This window comes from Calliopsis andreniformis, chromosome 2, assembly GCF_051401765.1.
Source record: "Calliopsis andreniformis isolate RMS-2024a chromosome 2, iyCalAndr_principal, whole genome shotgun sequence".
Lineage (NCBI taxonomy): Eukaryota > Metazoa > Arthropoda > Insecta > Hymenoptera > Andrenidae > Calliopsis > Calliopsis andreniformis.
In genome coordinates this window covers 11,520,427-11,542,706 of record NC_135063.1, presented here as the reverse complement: position 1 = coordinate 11,542,706, position 22,280 = coordinate 11,520,427, and the positions used below count along the sequence as shown (strand labels likewise).

The 22,280-nt window shown below is 42.0% G+C and overlaps 1 protein-coding gene across 1 annotated transcript in view; it reads right to left on the bottom strand.

Annotated features, from left to right (window-relative positions):
* LOC143187410 (discoidin domain-containing receptor 2) overlaps positions 1–22,280 on the bottom strand; it is a 103,478-nt gene that overhangs the window by 18,445 nt on the left and 62,753 nt on the right. Inside the window, exons 3-5 of the mRNA XM_076391648.1 lie at positions 8,731–8,833; positions 4,617–4,848; positions 1,159–1,306 (exon numbers count right to left, since the gene is read on the bottom strand). Of these exons, the coding sequence (XP_076247763.1) occupies positions 1,159–1,306; positions 4,617–4,848; positions 8,731–8,833 (483 nt within the window). The remainder of the gene's footprint in view (positions 1–1,158; positions 1,307–4,616; positions 4,849–8,730; positions 8,834–22,280) is intronic.

Here is a 22,280-nt window from a genome sequence, read left to right as displayed (position 1 = left end):
AACAGATCTCGATCCGGACGCTCGAAAGTTCCTCGAGTTGTCGACACGTTGTTGCTGCGTGGCACCAGGATATCCGAGGAGCTGCGTATCGGTGACAGAGGCGGTTGTGCTCCCGTACACGTTTCGCGGCGCGGAGCACAATGTTCCCTCGCGCATCGATTCCATTAGGCGCGTTCAAGTAGCAGAAGTAGGTCGAAAACAAATGTACAGGCTGGTTGCTGGCGAGCAACAGAGGGGGAAGGGGACAAGGGAAGATGGGGAGTAAGCCAATGAGCTAGGTCTCGTTGTAACGCTGTTACGAGCGTTAATGGGATCCAGCGTCGCAGTCGGACTCCACGGCGGCCTGGATTCTCTCTGGTCGCCGTCTCAGCGGCGGCTCGCCAAATTGAATGAAATTGCAATTTGGAAATTAATCGCCGCCTGTCCACCCAGCCATTCCCGACGTACGTTCCACCGTGGAATTGCGAATTTACGTGGCCGCGTTTCTTAGCCAGGAGCCACATATTTGGCAACGCTTGAACTTATGCTCTTTGAATTTCTGCTGGTTTGCATAGTTTCAGATTTTTCTTCTGAAGAGCGAGAACTGTGATGTTCATTTTTATGAGAAAAATTGGGGTGCTTTGGGGAAACTCCTGAATGTGATTTGGGATCTGAAAATTTGCAGATTGTATATAGGTACTGACTTTGGAGAGTTCTGTGGTTTGGTAAGTGTTCTGTTGAATGTGGAGTTTGAAGTGTTGTGATTGGTAAGTTAGGGTAACATTTTTATGTTCCTTGGTTTGGAAAGAGAATTATTGTACTTGTATTCACACCATAAAGGATTAGAATTTTACTCTCTGTGGGTATTGGACACTTCTCAAGCCAAACATTGCTGAGAGATAGCGAAAAGCATTTTCTTCTCTTTACGTGTCTTAATTGCATCGATCACAAATTCATCAATCACTTTCATACTTATACTTAGTTCATACTGTACCCTCCTGTACCTTGTTCAAATATTCTCATCCATTTAACAAATACCTAAATACGTCATGTGCACCTTCATATCTGTACCACAGAGCCAGAATCTACTAAATCCTTTTTATTTCTATATGACTCAATACCTACACTCTAGTGTCCAGACACAATGTTCCCCAAGTAAGAACCATCGTAAACACTCACCCACATCTTGGCAGCCCCTCAGCTCGATTCGAAGGCAAACGGTGCGCCTGTGCTCGGAGTGGGGCAGAATCCTGATCTGGCTGGCGAAGATCGGCGGGACCAATCGATGGGACACCACCGTCGAGGTGTCGCTGTTTCCAGTCAGTACCTGAAAAACGAGAGCGTATCAGTGGCCGTGATCCCACCACCGACAGGAGCAGAAGTATCGTTTAACCAGCGTTTAACATCGGTGGCTAATTAATAGCGGCTGGTTTCGGGGGCGAATCAAAGCGATCCATTAATCGCGAACGATTTCAACGAGATAAATGGCCGGGAAACCGATCCTTGCGATAAAATGTATTTAACCCGATGAATCGTAAGCAAATTTGTGGCGGGGACGCGTATCGTCGATGTATTGCTAGTAGCATATAATTATCGAGTTAATTGCGATAATTTAACTGATTCAATTACAGGTCGTCCGATTAATGGCCCTGCCTCGGGTACCGGCGACTCGAGTAACGGTTTCCGCAAGAGGCACCGTGTCGACTGTTTTATCATCGACGCGAATGATTCTGCTGTTTGGCGGTAATAGAGCTGTCCACTTGCTTGAAATATTCGAGCGGCTCGGATACGGGGCCAATAAAATTTAGCGGCTCTGATTCCTACCGAGCGGTTGATTATTTAAATATAGGTGGGCCTCGAATAACACAGGGAATTCCGTATTATTGCAAAGCCTGTCACATGAAGTTTAGAATTAATAGCTGTTGTCACTGTGCGTACCTACATACCTGCGAAATTTTAGTTGAGATATTCCGCGCGATGTGCAAGTGACGTCGAGGGTAAACAATAATACTCGACTCTGAATTATCTTGGAAAACAATTTTTAGAGACATTTTGTAATATGTGTAACCCTGTTTTTTTATGGTTACATACGCTACACAAATTATCCTTTGGAGTATGACATCTGCCACAGGTCTGTTTCAGACAATTTTTCTAAATATACTTGCAATTATTAGAAAATATGCTTATAATATTGAATCTAGAAAATCGAAGCTTCCTGATCACGAAATTTTCATCTCCAAAATATGTTCTATTTTTGAAGGATTAAAAATAATTCTATTCATCTTAATGATTTATGTAGGTGCTCGGAAAGCTAGAATTTATTTGCATTTATAAGCGTTTGTATTCAGACAAATGGGTCAATTTTCTGGAATTATTGGCAAGATAATCCGATTTGCTTTTTTTCATTTGTCTGGATACCTCTAATAGTAGTTGTCAAAGTGTTGGTGATCGCGAGCGCGTGATTCGCAAACGGCGAGCGTGATGCACGACCGGCACCCCGTCAAATCGACGTCAATATTAATCAACTTACCCTGAAATCTCGGTATATAGGCACACGCCGTTTAGACATAGATCATGATTGCGTCGGTTCGAAGGTAATGCCACGGTTAATGCACCGTCTACTCCGAAATGCGTAAATTATCACTCGGATAAACTACGAGGTCGCTCGTTGTGAGCGAGCTTGGTAATATATCGGGTCGATCATTTAATCAAATATGAACTAACCGTACAGGCTACTCTGTTTTAATCCTTTCATGTCATTATCTCCGAATACAGTGGTTGCTTTCGAAAATATTTTCTAAAATAGAATAGACTTAATTTGAAATATTTTAGAAAATACTGATAGAAGACTCTTGCATTGGTTATTAGAAAAATGTCCATTTGTAATTTCTTCTCTTTCTCTATTTTAAACTGAATAAAAGTGTCAGCATTTGTCCACAAATAACCACATCCTGGCAAAGAGCGAAAACGTGGAGCAGCAACGTTTAAATATTTATCAAATGTAAATTTTCGATGTTGCCTGGTAAAATAGAAAATATTAATATTTAATATCCTGCAGATTTAAAAAACTTCATTCTCGGTACACTCTCGTCCCCTGAAACGCGAATGCATTACTTGCCATGCTGGGAAGTCATAAATCAGAGTTCCTTGGAATGCGTGTCGCAGTCCAATCACAACAAGCTGAAATTACTTAATTGGACCATTCGTGAGAAACTGCACTCTGTTATTCGACATTACAAACAGTCGATGCGAAATTTACCCCCAATCTCGAAATGCAGGCGAGAAACATCGTGTTTGGAATTATACGATTAGGAAATTGATAACAGGCTATTGCGCGTGACAACAACAGAGATAGAGTGAGATTGTTACGAGTCTGGGGACGACTTTGTTCGAGATTACGCCTGCGACTGATAACGCGAACCGAACCCGCGAGACCTTCGCGGAAACTATGATTTCCTGGAGAGTGAGGGGGTTGAAAAGTTCCTCGAAGATTTTAACTCTTTATCAGGAGAACGCCATTTCCGGTATACATGTAGTTATAGATAGTTCCTTTTCTCTTTCGGCGGTGCAATCTCTGGAAACAGTTAAGAGTGGCTGGAAGTTGAAAGCAGGAGTTCGCGGCTACCGTGACTCGAATCGAGTCGGAATTCGTCGACACTGACGGAATCACAATAAGGAGATCGAAAGATTCGAGTTGGACGCTGAGGATTTTTCGAAATAATTTGCTTGTTTGCTTGCGTAATTGGGAGCATGTTTATCCTGCATCTAATGAGGATTATATTCAGCTTGATACATGGGAAAAAACTGTGAAGAATGGGAGGATATGAATTTCTGCGAAATTTAAACAGAAAAATTAGGAGGAAACTGTTTCGAGTAATTTCGTGATAAATATTCTCATTAAAAAATTTTCTTCGAAAGCAGTGCTTCTAAATATCCATGAGTGAGTCAATAGTTCACTAAAGGGAGAGGTTGCAAATGAAAAAGTTCCTGCTGTTATTTTTGTTTCTCAATATATTTTCCCTGAATTTCAATCCACCCGTAGTTATATCCAACAGTAAGCTTTTTTAAACGTCCCAAAAAATATAAATTTCATTTACATTTAATTCCCTCCTCTTTACGCCCCTTATTACGCAAACATATTGACCTACTTTCATATTCTGCAGCCTGAAATTAACATCCCTTGTACCTTCTTCCAAATCCAAATGAAATCCCTCGTCCAAGGTATCACTATTAAATTCTCCCAATGACGATATTCCTTTTACCTAACGCGATGGAATTTACACGTGACGAGTTAATTCGTCTTCCCTCTCTCAACAGGTTAATCCCTATCACCGCAGCGCCTCGCCATCGCCATCGAATTAAAATATTAACAGCTCTGCATAAACCCTATTTACTCCGAAAACTGGATAGCAATTTCAGGCTGATGGAAATTTCAGGAGAATCTTTTCGTCCCTCCCAGCACGGTCAATTTGCGCGAGCCTCTCTCCTGTATCGCGAACGAGCCGCCGACTAATTCGCGAGAGGAATATTAAGGGGGACGCTTGATTGTGGCCACGTTATTCAGGACCGTCCGACTTAACTTACTTCTCCCCCACTGTCAACACACATACACGGGCAGACGAAGCTTCTACACGTACCTCCTTGTTATCCCAGCGTTTGTATCGCCGCCACTCGGTGAACCCCGGACGTCGATACTCGAGGGTGTACTCTTCGACGTATTCCTGGCCACGACCATGATCGTAACGACCCTGACTCTGTACACCCGTGATCACGTGAGGCCCTGGCAGATCCACTTGCAGCCACTCGCGAATCCCTCGCTCTATCTGGCTCTTCGGGCACCAGGCACCGCCCGCGGTCTCCTTCCGCAGCCTGTTTTTGGCAGAAGTTCGTTAACGTTAGTCATCGATCGTTTCTGTTATGCTTCGTTTATAAGTTTCACTGTTTTCAGATGTTTCTATTCGTGTAGAGTTGTGTATAATGGGGGAGGTTTACAGTGATCGTAATTTAAATTGAAAACGTGAGCTAATAGTGAGTGAGGTATTTTTATTATTTCAAATTTAGGTATTTGATTTTCATTGATTACATCTGATGTTCGTTACGTTTTTTAATTTAGGAGCTGAGACAAGCGAAATTTGATAATTTGAAATTCTGAAATTTTTAATATTTGAAAATTTGAAGATTTGAATATTTAAATATTTGAAAATTTGAAAATTTGAAAATTTGAATATTTAAATATTTGAAGATTTGAAATTTTAATACAGGAAATCTTGGAGTTTTAAAAAGTTGAAAATTCGAAAATTATTTAATTGAAACCGTGAATTTCTGTAATTTAGATAACTGCATTTGGTCAAACAGAATTTTAATTAAAGTGAATTATGCAACAATTTCGCGGAAAAGCATATTCGAATTTTTATTTCGTCTCTCTTACGATCCCTACTAAATCGTTAACCACACGCCACAAACATTCCTTTTATATTTAATACTGTATGTGACCCAGAAAGCGTTTAACAAAATGTCCTGGAATATTCGTTCAATTAACATCAAAAATTAAAATTGCAGAAACCGTGGAGCCGCTCAAAAGGGAATACAAAATCAATTTCCATTTCCATCGAAAATTCACCGTGTCCAGGAGAACGGATGAAATCGCACTGAATAACAATCCCACCGAAAATGTACGGACGTCAAAATCGTTCGTGTTCAATTCACGGATCGTTTCACTGTATATTCCTGGTTACAATGAGCCGGATGGCAATTTTTCATTCGAAATGGACAGACATAATTAATTGATATTATATTTCCGTCTAGCAGCGTTCCGGGCGACGCGCCCTGTAAATGTTGAGAGAGCTCTAAGCGGGACGAACTGTTTTAAGTACTCAGCTCGAATAATGCTCATTTCGACTGGTTAATTAATTGGATCGCGACGTTCCTCAGCGAATGTTTGCCGTCTGGACGAGATATCTAACGAAAATATCGCGATTGGTCGTCGAAGCGAAATTCAACGCAGATGGTCAACTTTATCGACATCACAATTTTGTCCACACGATAAACAAAATTAAAATTATGCAATAAGAATAAACCATCTAGGGAGACAGCTAGAGAAGTGTTCAAACTGAGAGATCACGAGGGCTTTTAGTTACTAATTAAATCGTTGGTAACTTTCTCCATTTATTCACTAAAAAGCTGTACCAATATTATCATATTTTTTAACAGATCTTACCACTCTTCTTAAACGTCTCGAACAGTGCAAGATCAACGAGTGAACCGTAGGATTCAACTGAGCGCGAAGTTAATGTTTCAATGACTCCTCGGGCGAGTACCTTAGGCGCAATTATAGCCCTCCGGGCGTTATACAATCGTTCGAACAAAGAAGAACAATTCACAGGGCCATTCGACGGGCTTCAAGAACTTCCACGGCTCCGAGGGAGGTGTACTTAAACAGCGAATCTGGGATTCAGTTCTTCTTTCCGTGTCTCTCTTTTCTGTTTGCCTCTCGCTTCGCTGCCACTCCACTCCGCCGATGCTCCGCGTCCATTTTCGAATCAACTCGATGGAATTTCGCGGAACTTTCACCATCTGACGATTTAGCTGTTACTCGGGACTGATAACGAAGTTATTTCGACGGCTGATTAAAGGATCTCGCACGTTTCTGGGGAATACAGTGCGAGGACTACCAATTTCGCTTTGGGAGATCTAGTTGCTGTAATACTCGTACAATAGGTGAATGTCTGAAGAGAATCTATTACTGTAGTCTTCGTTTTTAGTATGAGCATTGTGATATTAAGAGGCAATAATATTTCCTCTTTGTATAATAGATAAATTAGAAGATGTATTATTAGCTTACAATTGAATAAATAATTTGGTAAATTGAGAATTTGCAGAAAATCGATGTGAAGCCAGAAAATTGAAAAAGTTAGAGATTCGAGAGAAGTGATGAAGGTAAATAATTTGTCAAGTTTTCTATTTTTCTACGTCTGGAAACTAGAGTTTCAAATTGTCTAGAAGTCGAGACAGGGTTACTGTACTTGCGCTACCTTCTCAACAATTCACCATTTACGGCATTTTGTACAGCGACATATGAAGAATATAAAAGAACTCAGGAAGGTAATCTCTTAAAGGCATTAAATGCGTTAGGCGTTTCTTTGAGGGTTTTCAGTATGGTAGATCTTTCTAAATGCGATTCTTTGAAAAGGGTGGAACGTTTCTGAGAACCTCCACGAAGGTTCTATTCTAGAAAAATGTCTGGCGTATCCCTCAGAGATGGCAATGCGAAGTGTTCAGACCGTCTGCACGATGCTCGTTTGTAAGGGTCTTTGATGTCTGACCAGTACCCGTTTACTACTACTGAACGCTGGCAGGAAAGATGTGCAAGTAAAAACAGTCTCTCACAAGTAGACCTCTAGAGTGAAGAAACAAGTAAGTAACGTTTTAAATTTTATCGTGTATCCTTTAGTTGCAGAATGGAAATAAACGAGGCGAATAAAAAATTTTTCATCGTCTTCGAAACGTAATAGACACTGTTTAAATTACCGTAACTAAAGAATTGGCTTTTGATTCTATCGTAGTTAAGCTTTATCCATTAATTCTTGAAATGCAATACATGTACAGTGGAATCTTATTATCATCTTATTCGTCGGATCGTCAGATCATCAGAAAACGCCAAAAATTCAGTGTAAGCACAGCCTTAATGATTTCAGCGCTACGCTTTTCCTTTTCGCTATTCAGTAGAATAACCGCGTGATGGTCAGACAGCGAGTAGATTCCAAACAATCTCAGTTCCTACTAAAAAAACAGCAGATCGTTACCAAGTCCTAGGTATCTAATTCAGGAGTGCTTATAAGAAATCTATTACCTCATTTTTCCATACAGAATCGTCTAATTGTCCCCCAAAAAATCATTAAAAAATTCATACCCAACTAGAAGCCTCTAAGTAACAATATCAATACCAGTTCTCGCAACGAAAATACATTAAATTACCCCTCAAAGTACTATACAAGAAACCTCCACCCAAAAAATCCCCTCGCTCCTACATCCCCCACCCCAAACCTACGTCCCCCATCACAGAAATTCTATTTCCCCCGAACAGGCCGCAAAAAGGCCACGCTCAGCTATCGAGGAGCAGCTCCTTGCCCCGTGCAGACGTCGAGCTCGATACTCGATCACGCGAATTGCTTTCGGCCGGCGCCTTCACCCAATAACAACGCAATTACTGCTGGATAATATTTTCCCCACGGAAACTGCCGATGCCGCGCGTAACTTCGCCGCGCCCCTGGCTGGCCCCTTCCTTCGGCCGCCGTATTTTCGCGGACGTCGCGAGAAAAACGAGCGCTATTGCGATCTGCCTCGATTAATTTCGTCGCGTCGACCAGGACGCTCTGCTCGGCCTGATTAAAAGTAGAGCTTCGCTCGCGAAAGTGCCGTGACGCTTTTGGGGGTAGGAAGGTCAGGGAGGAACAGGGGGGATGGTTAAATTACAGACAAGTCGAGGGGACGAGGTCGTGGGGGGTAGAATAGCAGAAACAGCAGAGGTTTGTGGAACAGGGGCGCGAGTCTGCGTTCGAGGCAGACGCTAATGCGCAAAGCATGTCTGTCGCGGGACGGTTTGATCTGTCCTCTTGGAGGCAGCATTAAAAAGGCAGCTGTGGTACCGTTTATCGCGATTGTGGACGCTGGACGAGGGGCGGTCGAGGGGAGGAGGGATTCTCTGTGCACGTGTCTGCCAGTGTGTGGGTGTGGTAAAAGTAATGCGCTCACCGGCCATTTCGTGGACCGACGTTCGTCACATACGACGAGGACGCCGTAATGGCTGAATCCGGTATGTCGCCGGACTCCATCCCCAAGGATTGGTTGCACGATCCTGAAACATGCCATTTAGCTTTATTACGCGAGCGTATACATGTCTCGCTATTAGCGTGTTGGGGATCTAGGAATTGGGAGTGTGTATTTACGTGGTTGCTTGGAGTACTCATTTATTTGCAAATAATTAAGAGGAGGACTGTTGGAATAAGGAGGTGGGAATATGGAAAAGGGAGAAGGGAAGTAAAGCTTAGGCTTAGGGGAAAGAAGTAATTCAGAAGAGTGTAGTGAAGAAAAATTAATTGAAAATTGACTCAAGATTAAAATTTGTTTTCCTATCTTAATTCTCTAAATTCATAAATCCTGGTTTAATTCTACTACACTCTTATTATTAGCACATTCATACATTGAATAATTGATCGTGTGAGTTAAAGGTCGAGTCTAATTAATCAAGGTTCTACTGTATCAAGTATCTATCAAAAGGTGAACAAAATTAGTAAAGGATTTCTAAAAGGAATTAAAAGTTAAAAAGTGTGAAAAGCAATGGTGAAACGTTTTGTAAATGATATTCTAAGAATAATCTGTGGTCAGTTTGAACAACCTCGAAATAAAGCGCGAGTCCAATCGTGCAACAATTTTCCCAGAAAATGACAATCGGCGTTTTATTGAATTCGTAATTTGTACAGCGTTCCCGAGGATTTGAATTGAGAATTTTCACCACAATAGTGCAACGAATCCTGTTCGTCGATTACATTTCACGTTTCCGGTGCACAAATGTTCGACGCGATCGCGGAAATGTGAATTGAAAGGTTAATAAGGCTCGCGGGATTAAAAGGGGGACTTTAATCTTCTGGCGATCGTTATTCTTTGCCAGTCGATGCTATTCACTCTCTGTAGTACTAGCACATGGCAATTATTGTGAATACCGCTGTGAGATATTCGTAATGTGGATTTAAAAATCCTGGGAGAATACTTTTGTTACTTTCTACAATACTGTAGTCATTTTAACGACTCCATTGCTTCGTGAAATATTTTGACATACTATTGCGTATCATTCCAGCGAATCTTTTCTCGAATCATTTTCTGTATTTCCTCCCAGCGATAAACTTCAACTTCAAATTGCTTGAATACGTCTTTGTATTGCGATATCGTGAAACTGTCTTATCGCAAGTTCTCCCGGAAATTGTTACGATAAACATGAGTTAGGGAATGCATTTAAAGTATTACTAGATATAACATTCTCCAGCTTGCAACAGACATGATTTCTTGTCCTTCCTTTTATCTGAAACCATTCGTTAAATTTTACGTTATAATCTAACAGAAATCGAGCAAAACATTTCGAAAGCGCAAAAGCGCTCCAAAGCGGAGCACATTAGAGAAAAACCTTCATTTACAATTTTTGCAGCACTGCCAACCACTGTGCATTTATTTTGTACTTTTACCATTATTCCGCATGCTTCCGTATTTAACGTATTTTAATTAATGTACGTGAAATAACCACCAAAACGTTCTCGTCTTTGTTGCAGTTCCCCGACATTACAGGACGAAAATATTAAATTTGAAAAAGCGCACGCTTCTTTGAATTCGGGCTCGTTTGAAAGGCGGCAAAGTGGAAATGGGTCGAAACGACGCCGATGCAAGAGGGCTCTTTCAGGAAAGGTGCAACGACTCAAGCGAGAATCACGAACGTAAACAGCAATTACGGGGAAGACGGGGAACCATCGTTGGTCAGGTCCCGATAAATGGCGAACTTCACCGAGAACCATCTAAGTCTTTGCGCGGTATTATCCGATCGCTATGCTTATTAGCTCAGATGGCTCCTTCCATTCACGTTTTAATTTGCCTCGAGTTTACTGCTGCGTTCCAGTGTAATCTTTCCATTAAAGTTTTCGTTGGACGTTAAAAATCCGTGCAAGTTCGATCGATCAGTCGAGATTCATGGAAAGGAGCGAGATTAATCGGTGAGAATAAATTTACATTATCGAGATGAGGAGGATGAATGTACGATTGCTTCTTTAGGAAGACGTATTCTGGGACTCTTATTGATTATGGAAAGGAAGAAAATACGGAATTTTTCTTCTTAATTAGTGCTAGTATTGAATGAAGTGTCTGTTCTTTATAAAATCCATGTTTTAAAGTATCGTTTTTTACTTTGAAGCTTCTTCGACTTTATTATTGCAGTTAAATATTCAAAGGCTCAATTTTGCATTTTATTAGAAGAAAATTATGACTGTCACTTGATAACAGAAAATGGTATTCGAAGTGGTAGTATCTAGGAAACATTTATATTGAGTTTCACTACTGGTCTGTCTGGTGACGGAGATGTTCTACTTAAAATTATGATTTTCTCATTCCTGAAGATTTTAAGACACAACATTACGTACCGATTATTTTCAGGGAACTATTTCAATATCTAAAACCGACTTCTATAACCTAGAAAAATTTATGTAGTTTTTATTACTCGATCTTAAATAATCTCGTATTTGCTCATTGAACACGGAACTGCGAAGACGGAAGAATATTTATGTACCAGGTTCTGTATTTGATAAAAAAATTCTCTATTTACTATCAAATACTTCTCTGGAAATCGAAGGGAGTGGATCTTGTACGTGCTGTTATTGGCTTCAGCAGTTATACGATCGTGAGCCTGCTTCCGCTGGATTAAACTTTTCCCCCCTCTGTTCCCTTTCATCAACCCTCTTAGGGAAATCCCTTCGAAGTAAACTGTGCTGGCCTGGGTTAAATCGAGCCAACGCTCCTCCTTTTCGCGGGAATGGAGCAAAGAATCCTGGCAATAAACATTGCGTTCATCGTCGTCCTGAAGAGGACCAATGAGAACGAGAATCCTCCAGCAGGAACAACCGTTTGAGAAACCGTAGGAAAATCTTTACGAAAGAATTGGAAGGATTCAGAAAGAAGGATTCAGTAGTTGACATTGCAAGCTTGGCCAGAAATCGAATGGTAAAATCAAAATAGGAGTACCATTATGAAAACCTCAGTTGAGGAACTCTGTATCGTACAACTGTTGCATAATCTGGTCAATTCTGAATGTCATTTCCTACAATTAAATTAGAATTGTAGAATAAATTAGGCTACTAAATTAAATCTCTGTTTCATGGTTAAAGTGTTCTAGCCTGTAGTAAAATGGAAAATAAAAAAAAGTAGAAATGTAGGTGATTCTTATTCCAATTCGCTTGCAAAATACCAGAAACGTAAAAAACAGGCGGAGGTAATGCCACATCGCGTAAAAAGTTGAACAACCCTCGACCAGAAATTTGAAAGGCTTCGGAAAATGCAGGAACACGGATGCAATTTGCTCTGAAACGACGTTTCTTTCGCTGTTTAAATGCCTGCGTCGGTTGCCAAACAAGTCCGCCCGTAATTCAGGGAAAATGTGCTCGCTTCGCCGAGAGCTAGAACGGTCCTCAATGAAATATTCAGGCCCGACTCCTCAATGGCATTCATGCGTTCGCGCGGGCCTATCGACGTCGCGCACCTTTGTGCGTGGGATATAAGTACCGATGTCAGAGCATGCTTCACGATCCGCGCTTCTTTCACTGTGCTCGATTTAAAGCGTCTAGGAGATCCTCCTGCATCACCAAGTATGATATTCAGGAATGCTGGAGCGGTTCGCGACAGTAGCGGAATCTCGTGCACGCGTTGATGGCCATATTTGCCAGGAGATGAATTCAATCTCCTTATTAAATTGCGTGCTATTTTTCTGGAGCACTAGACCTCCTGTATGTGTCTGGATGAGCTGGCTGGAAAACATGGGTCATCAGTTTGCAAGTGCGGTGAAGAGAGGACTGTTGATGTGGAAATGTTTGCTCATATACGTTCTTATTCTACTGGTTGGTACGTCTAATTATACACCACTTGATTCTATGTGGCTGCATGTCTGAACACATACGATCTTATCCTACTGATTGGCATGTCTGGTCGTAGACGACTTTATTCTACTGGTTCGTATGTCTGATCATATTCGACCTTACTCTACTGGTTAGTATGTCTGAGCATGGACGACCTTATTCTACTGATTTGTATCTCTGAGGCCTTTGATTGATATTAGAGATGTAAGGAGGGTACTATGTTTATTGGAGCTATTAATTCACTCTGCTTGTTATACTGATTTGGTTAAGCTCCTTTCGGTAATCTCTGTTATCAGGTTCGGGAAAAATGTTATTGTCTTCCAAGGAGTTATGGTTATTTACTTAGGATCAGTATTTTACTTCACGTATTTTTACGATATTTTCTTTACACACAGTTTATTATATTGATTACCAATATTGCTATGGTGATTGCACCGTAGAAACAATGTTATCAAATAAAGGGAAAACAGAAATAAATATCGTAGTCTACCAATAAGGAACCAAGACACAAGACTGACAACATATGAAGTCAATTCACCAATCCCCAGTAAATGACGCACAAATACTCTCCATACCAGAACCTAAAACGTAAGTCAATATAATTACCCTCGCATCACCCAAGGGATAAATAACCCTCAAAACAATTCCCCAAAATCCCTGACACAATAATCCCCCCATCGCCAACCCCCACACATAGTCGACCGTACAAAAGCACACATTCCATCCCCCCGGCAGCCCGAGCGGAACAGGTTGCACGTCGCCAGTCGTCGCGCCGAGGGAGGGGGCGCAAACTACCCCCACCGCCGTCTCGGGGACACATGCAAATCGCACAGGCGTTTGAACTTCCAAACGTATTCATAGAACAGCACTCTAACTCGCAAGTCGTCTCGCCCTGTGTTCGTTGCTTCTGCCCTCGTGTTTCGTTCGACGCCTGCCAGTCGATGGAAGCCAGGGGGACGGGGAGGGGCGAGCGAGGGCGCGCGAGTCACAAGCGACATGAAATAACGCGAGCCCCGGGGGACGTGGCCACGCTCCTGACGGGTTCGTTCGCGTCGATTCTCGCGTACGTGGCTCCGCGCCCTACGAGCAAAAAGCAAGACCGCCGCGGCTGGAGGGGGCTGAAAGAAGAGAAATGGGTGGATGGCACGAGCGCGCGACAATCGCGAGCGCTGCTGGCCTCCGTGCTTTAAAATCGCGCGCTTTTGTGTACTGGGGAAATTTCCTCCTACGTTCGGGCAAATTGCGCAAAAGTGAGCATGCTTTTTCCGTATCATTCCCCTTTCCCTCGATGTCCACTCCTGTGCCTTTTCTACTTTCTCTGTCTTTCTTCGCTTGCTGGCTTCTGGCGCCGCGTCATGCTACTGCTCCCTTCCTCGTTCTCACTCGATCTCTTTCTCTCTCCTCTGACGCGATTCTTGAGAGAGGGGATGACCGAGCACCTTTCGGCATTATATTTCTCGTAGTGAATTAGAGCGCTCTCAAAATGCCTTTCTCTAGTCGCCAGCGGAAGCGCGCTCGCCACGCGTGTCCGCGATTCCTTGCCTATTTACGGTGCATTATGCTCGTCGAGTAATTCGTTGGAATTATCCATTGTGCTGGCTTTGAAGAGCTTAGGCGCGGTGTCCAGTTTTAGAGGTAACACTTTAGAGTATTCTATCGTACATTATGTGTACTATATTTCAGACGTATGTAGAGTAAGTATATTGTATTTGTGACGCATGGCCTCTTAAATTTCTATAACAGAAAATGTCTCCTAGTCTACTAGAAGACTTTAAAGTCTCGTATAGGTAAATTCTGCTTTGAATGGCTGAGTATTCGTGAATAACAAATAGTTCTTTATTCCAACTTTGGCTTTAAAAATCAGACCCTCACTGTAAGCTCGTCAGCGAGTCATAAGTCTATAACGAAAACACTAGGTGGTAGAAGGCGTATCTGATTGGTGCCACTTTAATCGCCTTCGAACGACTTCTTCTCCTGTTTTTTGACGATGATTCCCTTTCCAAAATACGATTCCTCTTGTTCCAATGGTTAAGCTTCGTGAAAATGAGGACACGGTTAAGCACCTTCGAATGATTTACCTTCTTCTTTGGATTATAGCGTTCTTATGTTCTCGACGGGGTTTCACCTACATACGTCCCTTCGCTAGCACTTGTTTGTAAGAAATTTATGGGAAGAGTATTTGTCGTTGTTCGTTATCGATTCAGAGAAATTGGGGCGGCCAGCTACTGTGCTTTTTAACTTCAAATTTGCCCCTAACGTATGTACTCTTTATAAATATTTCAAGATAATTAGTCGCAAATAGCTTTAAAATTTTATTTTAGAAAGTTTTGCTGCAATTTAGATTATAAACTTTGTGGAACTGACAGTATTAATTTAAACACTCATTAATACATACTACATATCTATTTTTAACATAAAACTTCTTTTATTAAGCATCATTGTACATAGTGTTATATCAAGTTTCAGGATTCAGTAGAATAGGTCAGGTTATGGTCAGACCACAAGTGGATCTCAATAGATTCTCAGGAAATACCAAAAATGCAGCGAATATATTTCATTTTCCAAACAGTTAATTATCATTTACTAGGGAAATGTATATTCTGTCATCGTCTTCATTCAAAGTCATACCTGAATAACGACAGAAATTAAATTTTAGAATAATTATAATACTCGAATAAAATATCTCTTTGCGGAGCAAGTGAGCAGATTAAAATCCAAGGATTAAATTGACCTTTATTTCTACGAGCTCATTCTGACGCATGTTACTTTTCCCATTCCCAACTGCTGACTGCAAGGAGCCCAAATGAACTAATATAAACCCAGAGCTGACGTTCTTCGTCGAATATCCCCCCACCAAAGTTCCTGCCATTTTCTGTAATTCAGTTTGCGAGCGTTGGAATGCCACGTCTCTCGCACGTCTACCACGTTGCTCCTAAGTAACAGTTCTCGTGCTATTGTTGGAATAGAGGAGAATCCCAGTGCGTGGTTCGCGGTGTCTGAGAGACGCTTCGCGGATTCACCGCGACGCATTCCACGTCGAACTATTTGTCTTGCGAGGTGGCGTGCAATTTGGCTGCGTCGAGGATACGACAACCGGAAATCCGAATGCGTTGGTCACAGCTGGATCCACGTACGCATCTACTTTGCGTGTGAGAAAAGGAAAAAGGAGGAATACTGTTTTTATTCGATGCAGAATCATAATTTGATGAGGGTAAATCAAAATTATTTGTGAAGCTTTAAAGACAAGGTCTGTAGATATATCGTAATGAGTAATAGACTAATGAACTTATTTCGAGGGAATATTATATTATATTTACTGTAGGGAATAGAAAGATATTGGTACCTAGGTGGAAGATTTATGTATCACATCTTTTCTTTTATAATAACTTATCTTCAGATTACTTTCTTCTGTATTTCAACTTTATGGCAAAAGTCCTTGTAATACTAATGAAAGCTACTCCATCACGATTGGCTTAAGAAGCTTCAAAAGTTAAATGAAACTGGGTTGCATGGAATCGGAAGAGCAAACTAGAATTCCAAAGGGTCGAAAATCCTTACTCCCCAAACCCCTGACGAATACACCATTTCTTTTCTTATGAAAAATTTCAGGTCCACGGATGGAAACCCCAGGAATTAGCGAGCAGTTTAACCAGTGAATTGATGCAGAATAATATTCCCTTCCCATAATGAGTGCCCTAACGTGCATCACGAAAAATAGAGCGAATACTCTATTGAAAAAACAGACGGGGAGAATAGTCGACGGAAATTACGCGGTCGTTCGGATTTAAAGGAGGGCGAGAGCGAGGAGGGGGAACGAGTTTTTGCGACACGATGTTTAAAATCACAATTCCGCCCCGTCCTCTCGACGAGTTCTCCAAGAAGATTGCATTCGACGAATGCTTTCATTCTGTTCCAATGCGATTTCTCGTCCCTCCTCCCGCTGTTACTTTTCCCTCTAAAAGAAGTTTATCGAGGCGACTATTTCCCGCGCATCGGGTCCCCAGCGCGCGCGAGCGTTCGCGCTTAAGGTTGCATTTTCTTAAAACTTCTCTAATATTTCCGTTGGGCCTCCGCCGTGCACCTCGTTAAATTCCTTTTTCCATCGGCCCGACGCCGCGTTTCCTCCTCTCGTTTCGCATGTTGACGAAACACTTGGCCCCCAGGAACGCCATTAAAAGTTTTCATGTACGTCTATATTCGCCACGTACATACGTATGTACGATATACGAGGGGCTGGAGGGGGAATTGGAAAAGTGAGGAACTCGTTTCTGCGCTGGAGAGCTTCCTTTAAACATTTCCGATGAACGTTCGAAGCGCTTTGCCACTTGGAGATCGCGACGGTGTTATGACCCCTCTATTTTACCCTGATTCTTTTGACGTCTTTTGGTATTTAGGGAGGGAAATTGGATTGGAGATGGAAAAGATAATTAATTCCCACGAATTGGGTATTATAACTTGTTGTGGTTCTTTAGAATGTGATTACTAGGTGCTTCTTGGTAAATTTCATTATTGTATTTCCTATTGGTTATTGTTAGGTATACTGTATTTTTGTAGGTATCGTTAGTCCTGACTTTGAAATGCTTTTCAGAGCTAGTAGTAACTTTGAATTTACTTAATCAAATAAATATCAAAGTTCCTTCAAAGTTGACAGGAGTTTCTAACGTTGGTGTAGATCAAGATTTTCAACGAATTTCCTAGAGTTAGTGCTTGGATTTCAATTCAAAGAAGATCTGAGAAATGATCTCCTCGAAAGATGACTTCTGCGAACCAAGTGTTTTCGAGGGAAAACACTGTGCAAGAACAACTGACCAAAAGTTTGAAGAGATAGTTTCGAAACGTGTTGTGCAGGTCCACTTCGGTAAGCGTTACTAATGAATGAAAATCCGGATTGGAAACTTCCCTGTCACCCGTGCCACTCCCCAATAATCGGCTTTGTCCGTTTCTCAGGTACGAGGAGACGATGGACGCGGCGTCCTCGTTTTTGCTTCCATCGCCTCTCCATCCACTTTCCCCTTGATCAAAATAAAAGTGTCTGTCTTAGCGGGCACATGGATGTTCGCGCGAGCTGATATACAAGGTGTCTCGTCAAATACCTGACAAATTCATGGAATTACTCTGAATCAACCAAATACACAGCAAGTAATATCAAAACGCAACTTTTACATTCATTTTTCCCTTGAATATACCTCCATTTTATAATTACTCTGCTTCCTTTCTGCCAATGAATGCGGATCAATGACTGTGCTGAAATACCACTCACACACCTTTCCCACTAGTGAAATGTAATTTCTATTCGGTGATATTAAATGGATTGAATATTTTCAGCGCCAGAAGGGTATGTTTCTCTACATCCCTTTTGAAATCGATCTCCAATGTAAAATAAAGGGCGACTATTTCATATCAGTTGACACCCAACACGATTGCCTCGGCCAAAGAAAGAAATAAAATTATACGTTCATCTCTCAGAGAAACGAAAGGAGCCAAGAACTAGACACCATTTATCTCAAAGGGAAACGTTTGACCTTTCCGATTCAGAACGAGCTGGCACGTCGAAAAGGTTCTGTCGGTCAACCCCCTATATCTATATACTCGCCCCGTTTTACGGTAAGTTTTCGCCCCCCTCTGTTTCACTTTTCCACCTTTCCATTCCACGCCTCTTTATTTCGTTTGCTTATATCGGTTTCCCTCCCTTTGAAGCGATGGGAGCGCCGTCAGGTGTCCCGGCTATAATCCTGCGAACTGAACTCGAACGGGACTGCAGGGATGACCCAAGGGGTCGTGGCCAATGGCGTAGGAACGATTCCCCGAACCGCACTTGACTGGCTCTTTTATTTTCACGAATTCCCTGGATCTAACGATTCGCTAAACCGTGCACGACGGGATTGCCCGTACGGACAATGTGGAGGAAATTCTCTAGATTTTAGTTGCGTCGTTGCATCTGCCCATTCTACGCCCGTTCTCATCGTCGAATTATTCTGGGGTCGCCTAAATAAATCCCCTGGACTATCGGTGAGTTTCTGCAGAGGTGAACTGGAAAGTCGTTTATGGAAGTTTCAGAAAAATCGGGATGCTGCATTCGACTTCTGGGGAAGTTTTTTCGCTCTGTAGTAGCGTACCTATTTTGTATCTGTTTTGTATCTGTGGATACTTATGTCCACTTATGTCGTTTAGGTCGAAAAGTTACATACATGTAGGACTTACATATGTGGAATATATGTTCACATTTTTTACTTATTTTAGCGTGTAGATGCAGTTCCTGAAGTATTGACATGTGTTTCTGAAGCACCCTGTATTAATAGTACGCTTTGAGAAGACGTTGATATAGTAAGTTAGTTTTTCATTTCAGTCACACGATCTCGCGTGAAAGATTAATATTTAGTGTTACCCACGAACTCATCCAAAGTTGTGGTGTGCTCACTTCCGCAGTTCCGTGTTTGTCCTTGCCAAGTTCCAAAATGCTCTTTTCTATTCTGACTCGAGTTACTCTAGTGAATTGTTCTTTTACTAAGCGTCGGGAACTTCTGAATTATTCTGGGTTTAGTTTTTGGTGTAACTTCCAGGACAAACTGACATGCTTCTAAAGTGTCCTTCAAATGCTACAGACGTACAGGGAGGCATGTAGGAACTAATACAGGCTTGTGACAGTCTCTTTAATACTTTATGCTTAGAAAACTCTGGTTCATTAAGAACACAGATATCTTCGTACAGAAGGTAATCTAAAAAAATATATTTCCAACATTACATAATTCTTCTATCTGACTCTAACAAAATAAAAATTAAAAGATATTCTCAGTCAAATGAACTTAACTTCCAAGGTCCTCAACGTAACCCAGATTTTTGTCCATTTCACAGAATCTCTAAAATCCAACAAGGTGTAATATTTTTCAGACAGGAATAATATTCAAAGGAACTCTGTAAGTAGGCCACCATTTGAGCCAATTGAAGGCGTGCATTAAAGTGAACGTCTATGCTCATTTACTCTATTTCCTCGACACGTTGTGACAATGTTCGACGATGGCGCTGGGAAGCGCACGAAAGAAGTCGATGAGGATCGTTTAAAGACGGAACTGAGTCGCTCGGAGACGTTAACGCGAGCACGTTGACGAGGGATGACGAGGCGAACACGTTCGCTCTTCCTCGCTATGCCACGAGGGGTAATTCAACGAGAGACGGGGACAGGCACTGGGTAGCACAGGAACATTTTAAAGACGTCGAAGCGTTTACATATGGAAACACAGTGCATGCATATGTAGGGTACGTTCGCGCGACTTCGTGCAGCGTCGTCGCTGGGGAGCCATCATGCCAGTAATTTTCCCTCGTAAATGGGTGTATGCCTGTGCAGGAGTTCCTTCGTTGCCGTCGACTGTCGATATTCGCGTGGATATCGATGAATGGGCCACTGAATACGACGTCTATCCGCGTATCTATAGCTGCCAGAGATTTTTACTCTTCTTCTTTGCTACCTGCGTCCATGTTTATCGATTTTCCTTCGTATCTCTTTAAACGCTTTCTTCACGCGCCCACGCGTCTCGAAGAAGCATATTTCCGCGGAAATACCGTATGAAATCTATTCAGGCGGAACGTGGCGCACTGGCTACAAGGGTGAGAGTTGAATTTTCATGCTGGAGAAAGAGAAATGTAAAACTGAGCTGTTGATGAACGTGACATGCTGGGGAAATTGAATATCAAATATTGATGCTGAATACTAGGGAATTTCGGAGAAACTCATTTGGGAAGAAATGTAGGTAGTAAAGGAAACATTTTTCAGAGTCTTCAATTTGTAGTTGTTGAGTGGTTTTATTTTTTAGATTTTCTGTCTTCTGAATATTCTTGGATACCTTATGATTCATTTTTGATAATAATATCTACATAATTTTTTTAAGAAGTTCGTTATTACTTTTTCTCTTGAGAGATTTTTTCGTGTTAAGATAATATATAATAAAATTCCTTCTGTAAATGAAATTTGAAACATGTAGATACGAATTTAAATTCGATGTATCGTACAAAAGGAGTCCTGTAGCTATCAGATGTTCAAATGACAGGGGGAATAAGTGAATGAGCGTTGAATATTTCAGGACGCCAAATATCGTGTTATCGCGTCAAGTTAATCGAAGGAAACTCATCCAAGACCTATAAATTAATCAGTGATCGCTCGATCGGCCTAATTGCTGTTCCTGAGGACACTTCTGCATCCACTGCCGGAAATGAATCGATTTCAGGTCGCGCTAGCAAGACCTAATTAGCGATTCAACGACATGCAACAGGAACGTCGAAAGTTCGCGTTCCCTCGAAAAGCCTGAATCGATGACCCACCACTCTCATTATTATTTATGAGAAGGGGTTTGCTGTTAGACCGCAGCACCTTGAGGTTTCAAAGATGGACCCGAGATACTTGAGTTTGGATTGGGTATTATTGTAGGGAAATTTTGACGAGGGATTGATCTAAATTGACTCAATTGGGCGTTTGGAGCTACATAACACTGTAATATTATGTTTGTTAATTTATTTTTTTACACTTAAAACACTGGAGGAGAACTAGTTTTTTGTTTGAATGTAGGAAATAACTTGATTTGACGTTTTCAAGTGAGTTTTACAGATACACTATAATTCTATATTCCAGTACCTAATTAGTTCCTAATTTAGTAAATTAGAATTTTCTTTTTTCCACCTTATTCTCAATATGTCCAAAATATTCTCATTTCCAACTTAAAACCCTTATCAAACCTCTCACCACATCACAGAAACTCCAAGCCTCACAAACCCCCTCAGCCCTCCAAACTGTTTCATTTCTTGCAACACCAAGGCACCGAGTCACCCTGAGCCACCCTCTCATCCGAGTCTCCCACGCTCGCGTTCAAATATTTGCCGCCACAATCCTCGACCTCTCGAATTCGCGACTCGCCAGAGACATCTCCCCAGCGTCTCCTCGCGGAGGCTCCCTTAATAAGAGTTCGAGGCGGGCCGCGGTAATTGTTCCCAGCCACTTTGGCCGAATATTAAAACCGGTGTCGGTGACTTTTCGACCGTCCATCGCGACGGCGTGTTTATTGTAACGAGCGAGTCGGAAGGACGTCGTAAAGTTAAAGAGCAGAGGGCCAGCGCAGCTCGTGGGCGGCTGGATGGGCGGCTGGATGGGCGGCTGCTCTCTATTACACCAGGGAGAAGCTGGTACAATGGAATTCCAGCCGCGAAGCCTCGGCGAAGCAATTTCGAAGCAGTTTTCGTCGGGGCAGTTAAATTTAAACAGGCCGCGGGTCTATTTTACGTGGGGTTATTAACGTTATTCGCGGTTAATTCCGCGCTCTTTCATAGAGAACGAACACGCGCGCAGAGACGTCGCGACGGTAACCGGCTCAGTTGATGGAAAATCACGGACGAAGGAGCATCGGGGCTGAAATTTATTGTCGTTACGTTAACGAACGAGTTTCATCCCCGTGTCGAGGACACACCTCCTCACGCCCACTGTCTCTAATGACGAATGAATATTTAGCGTAGGTATATTTGAAGCGCAAGCTAGGCTCCCGTCCTTTGTCGCGGAAAGGTGCAGCTTGCAGAGCTGGAGCAGTCGTGGAAACGGGGTTTCAATGGGAACGCGCGCCGCGGGAAAAAAAAATCGCACACGGTCGGGGTGTTAAGTCT